Genomic DNA, 7,309 nt, shown 5'->3' with positions numbered 1-7,309 from the left:
CTTTATTTTGTTAACTTACTTTACTAATTGTATGTTTGTGTTAATCATTTATTTCTCCTCTTCCTATCTACTATCGAGAATTGTTCACCAATCTTTTTCCCAAAGTTAATACAAGTTTGAATTGCATCAATGCTAGCAACATGCTAGCATGGTAGGGTAGGGTGTAATGTTATGGGATCATCTTCTATGCTTCAACTTTAGAGAGCGTGTCACGGAAACGACCCATTCAGAAGATAAGGATGGTAAAAGTTTGGAACTTTTGGATAATTGTTTTTCAATGGATATAACTTTTGTACACTTAGTGATATACTTTTGAGCCCCACGTTTCGTTTGGAACCTAACATGCTACCTTTTAGAGTTCACAGCTGGGAGGAAGGACATAATGCAGGAAGCAAATAAAGACTCTGAGATTCAATTGAGGAATTGTAAGATTTTACCAAACTAATCGGTTGTTTGCAATACATAAATTCTTTCTTTGCTATGCATGCCTCCACCTCGGTCATAAATGCTAGCCTTAATTGTTGTGAAACGGTGCTGTGATAAAATCAGCTACATGCTTTAATGAAAAAAAAATTGGATACAAAAAATGTGCCAACTTAGCTTGATAGCCTATAAAGCCATTTCGTCACTCAGAAAACTACCAACATACATTTGCTGTATTGCTGGAAGCTTTGTTTGGTCTGTGGTGCACCCGACTCAACAACTGAACGATGTGTATAGCTTTGTTTCTTTGGCAATGCCACCCACTGTACCCTTTTCTACTTTTGAACAACAGAGATGAATATCACAGTAGGCAAGCATTCTTCTTATTGCTGTTTATTTTTTCTTTATCTAAGTTTCTGGCACCTGATGACTTGTGGAAAATGCATGCACCTACACAATTGTTACTTGGATGAAGGCCTACGAAGCCTGTGTGTTGGTGGGAAGATTGTGATATATTGGGAGGAAGAGACGAAATAGCAATGGGAACATGGTTGGCTTGTTCTACGCAAGGAAGGGTGGCTTTTCTCACCAATGTTTTGGAGCTTCATACCCTCCCTGAGGCCAAAAGTCGTGGAGACCTACCCGTTCTATTTCTCAAGGTATGCTTAGAATCAACATTTTTTTTTTTTGTAATTGGACTGTCTACCAGCATAGAGAAAATGAAATCAAGCATGTTCAATATGAGAGAAAGAGATAGAATGATCCAATTCTCTGAAAGCATGTATCCCTGATACAAGACTAAGATCTACGTTGTTATTCTTTTAAGATTTTAGGTTCTTTAACTTTTTTTATATAAACTTTTTGTGGTTTACTGATGACAGAGCAGCAAGCAACCGAAAGAATTTGCAGAAAGCCTGAAGTCAGAGGCTCATTATTACAACGGATTCAACTTAATGTTGGTGGATATTGAGTCGAAATCAATGGTGTACGTCTCGAACAGGCCAAAGGGACAAGCTATTACCATTGAAGAGGTTGCACCAGGGCTGCATGTACTTTCAAACGACAAGTTAGATTCGCCGTGGCACAAGGTTAATAGATTCGTCTTCTTATTACATTAAAAGAACATAACTTACTAAAGTAATAGATTCTCTACCAAAAGAGTCCTAATTTGAGTCAGGTGATGTTTTTGCAGTCTCTACGGCTTGAATTAAGTTTCAAAGAACACGTTGCCAAATACGGGGAAGGCGAAATTGGCGTAAAGGAGGTGATTGAAAAGGTAATGAAGGACAGAGTTAAAGCCGACAAAAGCTTACTACCTCGAATATGCTCACCTGATTGGGAATTCAATCTCAGCTCCATTTTTGTTGAAGTAGAAACGCCACTGGTATGTTAACAATTCATTGAAGCCCACATTATTAATCATGGAATGGAACCTTTGAGTTCATGTATTTGCATGCAGGGTGTATATGGAACAAGGAGTAGTGCTGCATTGACCGTAAGATCAAGTGGGGAAGCAAGTTTTTATGAGGTTTATCTGGATGATGCCAAGTGGAAGGAACATGTAATCGATTTCCATATTGGGAAGTTGAAGTAGAGAACAGTCACACGGATGAATTGGCCTGGGCAAGAGTAATATATGACACAATTCTAGCTTTAGTATGCTCAAGTAATGAACTCTATCATCATTCATGAATGAGGAAGAATCAAAATCAATTGATCCAGTTTCTTCATATTTATGTAATTCATGTTTGATGAGATATGCCGTGAATAAGCACTGGTAATAGAGTGCATGCATGTATGTGGATTATTAGCCAATGAAATATAGTCATTGATAACATACAAAATTGCCCACATAGGAGAAAGCTGCGACGAACCATGAATCCAATATTCACTCACGCTGCAATAGATGACACAATTCCAGCTTTATGTTCATCGGCTCTAATTTTTTTCATAAAAAAACGACTACATTTAATGTTAATTTTAATCGTAACGCTTTTTTTTTTTACTTTAGGCATTCCACACTGTATCTAAGTTTTCTTTATGATAATTAGCAAATAATAGGACTCTGCACCATGCGCCATAATTGTTGCCATTTTCATTCTGGGGCATATGATTCTCAGCTTTGTATCTTAAATAATTTGTAATTAACTTGCAAAACATGTTAACTATAATGCCCTAACACAATGCAAAATTGGACAAATTCCTTATGTGAGTTCTGTGGAGAATATGAAGACCGTAACTCAGAAGTTTTCGATATGTGATATTTAAGCAGCATCACCACATATTAATAGATACTAGGAACTGTGTTCTCATTAAGCTTTTAATTTGGAAGTAAATATAAGGGGTTAAACGTAGTTTGTCCTAATTATTATACAAGAGGACGATGTAAAATAATATGTATCTTAACCTTAAGTTGTATTAAGATGTTTTTGATGTTACATTCAGCCTCATAATAAAGATATAAATTGGGAGGAATTGGAGTGTATGATAGTCAATTGGATTGATATGAAGTTATTTTGAATTGTACAATAATGTCTGTACCTTTCACATATTTAGAGATATCAATTGGGAGAAATTTAAGAAAATTTAGACACTAAGGACAACATGTTAAAAAAAAAGAGATTAACATGTTGGAAGGACAAACAATTAACATTTTTTGGAAGGGTATGTTTGATTAAATCAATCATTACTGTTCTCCTCTTATTCTTTTTATCTTTTTTCAAAGTCTCAGAAACAATGATAAAGGAAATTAGAAAAATCCAAAGACTATTTTTATGGAGATGGAGAACAGAATAAAGAAAATGGTCAACAATATGTAAACCCAAAGAATTAAGAGGATTAGACATAAAAAAATATACAAAGTTTTAATAGGCATTACTTGCAAAAAGTGGAAATGGAGGTATGCAAAAACACATTGTTATATGGGGATTTGAGAGAACTAAATCAACCTAATCAACTCAAACAGAGTATATATGGAAACAGAATATATATGGTGAAAGAACTTGAAGAAAATATGTAAGGTAGGATATGAACAACCATGGTTTGACAACAGTATCACATAGAATATAGGATGGGGAATATCAATCAAATTATAGAATAATATATGGAATAGAGAAATAATCCTTTATGAAAAATATCCTAGGCTATATAATAATTCAAACCCATGACAATAATGTATGAAATGGAAAATTTGAATAATAATCAATGAAGATGAAAATTAAAGTCAAGGAGGAAATGATTTTGAGTGAGAGTTATCCTAGGTTGACTTGTTGTTGAAAAATGACTTTAACAAGTATTTGTAAAAGATATAGGATCAAGATTATTGGATATGGAAAGGAGAAGATGTAGATATATATACAATGGTGGCGGCTTGCGGGTTTGCGCGTGATGGCCGGCGGCGTGGTTGAATGGCGGTGCTTGCGGCGACCCAAATGGCTAGTGATGGTGGCGGCCTGATGATGGGGTTGGTGGAGAGGAGAAATCGTGAGGCGGAGGGAGGCAAAGATGAGAATAGCGAGAGTGCAAGAGAGAAATCATTTGGTTGTTTGATTTTAACCTAAGGGTACTACCTCAGTTATATTTAAAACCGGTGCCTAAACCCTTTAAGTGCATCAATTACACAGCAAACCGGTGCCTAAACCATTTAAAATTCATATTATATGCCTCGGTTGGCCTTCTACTCGAGACAGGAACATCTATAAGCATCGGTTCATATATAACCGAGGCATATAACCGCTCAATATTTACCGAAATGCTACTGCACTTTTATACGCTTCGGTTTCAGTAGAACCGAGGCGTATATAGCACATTAAAAAAACCTTTTTTTTACTAGTGCAAACTCAGTAACAAGTTCCTTGGACAACAACTTCTCTCTAATAAAATGACAAACAATTTTTGTGTTTTGTTCTCTCATGAAACACTTGATTGGAGACAATATGAAGGGCTGCTTGGTTGTCACATTACAGTTTCAACGACTCATTTTTATAAAATTTCAATTCTTGAAGAAGTTGTCTGATCCACACAAGTTCGCATGTAGTTAAAGTCATAGATCGGTATTCAGCTTCAGCACTAGATTGAGCAACAACACTTTGTTTCTTACTTTTCCAAGATACAAGGTTCCCTCCAAGTAAAACATAATATATTGTAATAGATCTTCAATCAATTAGACAACTAGCCTAATTTGTATAACAATATCCTTCGATCCGAGTGTATCTAAGAATGCGAATCACTGCATTCCAATGATCAACGAACTATCAATGGGATTGCAATTTGTTAGGCTTGTTTCCTCTAAAATATCAAGAGCATATTTCCTTTGTGAAATGATGACACCCTCTTTTGACTGTGCCATTTTAATACCAAGAAAATATTTTAGACGACCTAGATCTTTAGTTTGAAAGTGGTTGAACAAATGATTCTTTAATTGAATAATTCTAGTGACATCATTCCGTGTAATAACAATATCATCAACATACACCATGAGATAAACACATTTGTCAAGAGAAGAATGACCATAAAACACTGAATGATCCACCTCACATCGTTTTAGTTCAAAATTTTGCCTAACCCGACTAAATTTATCAAACCAAGCTCAAGGTGATTACTTCAAGCCATAGAGGAAACGACGTAATTTTCAAACTAATTGAAACTCCCCATGAACAAAAAAGCCAAGAGGTTGCTCCATATATATCCCCTTTTCTAGATCACCATGAAGAAAGGCATTTTTAATGTCCAACTGGTAAAGTGGCCACTAAAGAATGACAACCATAGCAAGCAAAATACGAACTGTATTTGTTTTAGCCACAAAAGAAAAAGTATCACAATAGTCAAGGCCATAAACTTGAGTATATCCCTTAGCTACTAGACAAGCTTTGAGACAATCAATTTCACGAGTAGGAATGTTACTAGAGATATGATATGAGGCACTTGAGTCAAGGATCCATGGATTGACCTTCCACAGATTGAGATATGCAGGCAATTGACACATTGGACATGGAGGAGGATTGGCCAGGATTAAAAGATTTTCCATACTTGTACCTCAAAAATTCTTATTACTCTTCATTTGAAATTCTAGATTCTAGATCATTAGATTTAGAAACATGAGCAGCTTTGTCTAGATATCTATGTAAGGTATAATATTTCTCTTAAGTATGGCCTATTTTCTTACAATATGTGCATTGAGGACGCATACTACGACCACCACGTCCTCCTCGGTTGCTTTTACCTCCTCATCTTCCTTGTGGTGTTACCATAGTTGATGTTTCAATACCATCAATTGAATTTTTGTCTTTAACTAATGAAGGTATCCGAAGAAGTCGAGTAACTAGGTCGTCCATTGATGGGACTTGGTCACCAGCGATCATTTGATCACGAACATGATCAAAATCTGAGTGTAGACTTCTTAGAATTAAGACCATGTAAAACTTATCAAGCTTCTTGTTTATACCTTCTAAAGAATCAACCACAAAGAAATTCTTCAATTCCTCTACAACAACATGAGTCTTTCCTATGTGAGCAATCATATCATGATTGTCTTGTTTGAGGGAAGTCACTCTTTGAGTTACATTAAAGAGACGTTGCACATCATTAGCAAAGATATCATGTGCTCTTTTCCAAAAGGAGAGCATGTTTTGTAAGGTTTCAAAATTTCTAAAACCTCTTGCTTGACAGATTTTCATGGGACAACACATAATTGAAAATCAAGCTTCTGCCATTGAGAATTCTCTTCATCGGGTACAATGGAAATATCTTGTTCAAGATGATCATGGTATCCTTGACCAAGAAACCATAACTCCACGGAAGAAGACCAAGATAGATAGTTTTTCCAACTGAGTTTGGCAGAAGTAATGGTAGAGGTAGTAGATAGAGAAGGTGTTCCAAAACTAAAAACCATTATAAGGCCAAACAGAAGAGGGAAAAACTGATTTGAGGGTAGAAACCCTAGATTGAAGCTATTATCAATGGAACAACAAAACAGCGACCACAACACACTCAGGAAACTGAGGCAAAACGACTGGCAGTGGCGCGGTGATGTTCCGACACGAGGAAGGCGGCGTGTGAAGCCCACACACCCGAGACTGGTCGAAAAGAAGTGACGAGTGATAGTGCGTCAGAAGGAGAATGAAGCAGCGACCACCAAAGATGGGTCGCGCTCGTTGAGCTGCACCTAACCCTTGATTTCGTCGGAGAAAAAGTTGTGACGGTGACGATGGCGACAACAGACAACGACGACATCAGACAAGAATAGCAACCGTGGACAACGGTGGCGAACATTGGTGACAGACAACAATGGCGAAGGCTGACTCTAGATACCAACTTAAAGAGTTGGGAGAGAAACTGAAATTTTTTATTATTACTGTTCACTTAACACTAATACACATACTACCCTAGTTATAAGGGATAGTAGATCAACATAAAAAGGAAAAACAAAAGACTCCTAAAAATTCCACTCTAAAAAGCTTACTAGAAAATACATACATTTCAATATAGCTTATCCCATATTTCTTCTATTATAAATAGAGGACCTTATGTGTATATTCAACACAAAGGAGATTAATCACATACATAGTTTTCACTATATTCAATATATTATTTAGAGCCTAAGGTTCTTTTGAAAAAAAAATGTTGCCTCTACACTAGTTTCATAAAATTAAGATGGTAAGAATATGAAGTTCATCACGTATTAGTTTAATCATAAGTTTGATAACAACAAAGAAACAATATTTTCGCAACCACTAAATGATAATAAACTAGGGATGTATTAGGTTCAAATACTATACTACTGAGAGTTCTTTTAAAATTTATTATAAATCTAAATTCTGTGTTAACAAGAAAGTGAGTTAGTTCAACTGATATAACTAGAAAAATAGCTCTAAGCTAACTTTTAACT

The 7,309-nt window shown here is 35.8% G+C and overlaps 1 protein-coding gene across 1 annotated transcript; it reads left to right on the top strand.

The window, feature by feature from the left end:
* Positions 1 to 362: 362 nt before the first annotated feature.
* On the top strand, positions 363 to 2,342 carry LOC108331350 (uncharacterized). The gene is made up of 5 exons (XM_017566002.2): positions 363 to 793; positions 899 to 1,082; positions 1,305 to 1,511; positions 1,616 to 1,807; positions 1,883 to 2,342. The coding sequence occupies exons 1-5, from the start codon at positions 711 to 713 to the stop codon at positions 2,015 to 2,017; spliced, it is 801 nt and encodes a 266-aa protein (XP_017421491.1). The 5' UTR covers positions 363 to 710; the 3' UTR covers positions 2,018 to 2,342.
* Positions 2,343 to 7,309: the final 4,967 nt, after the last annotated feature.

The sequence above is a fragment of the Vigna angularis genome, chromosome 4 (genome assembly GCF_016808095.1).
Source record: "Vigna angularis cultivar LongXiaoDou No.4 chromosome 4, ASM1680809v1, whole genome shotgun sequence".
NCBI classification, from domain to species: Eukaryota; Viridiplantae; Streptophyta; class Magnoliopsida; order Fabales; family Fabaceae; genus Vigna; species Vigna angularis.
This window is presented reverse-complemented; position numbering and strand designations above follow the sequence as displayed.

Bases quoted from the DNA above. Each gene is read 5' to 3' on its own strand.
- LOC108331350 (XM_017566002.2), top strand. From the start codon at position 711: ATGTGTATAGCTTTGTTTCTTTGGCAATGCCACCCACTGTACCCTTTT. The intron at 1,512-1,615 runs GTTAATAGATTC...ATGTTTTTGCAG, and splicing joins TAGATTCGCCGTGGCACAAG to TCTCTACGGCTTGAATTAAG. The intron at 1,808-1,882 runs GTATGTTAACAA...ATTTGCATGCAG, and splicing joins TTGAAGTAGAAACGCCACTG to GGTGTATATGGAACAAGGAG.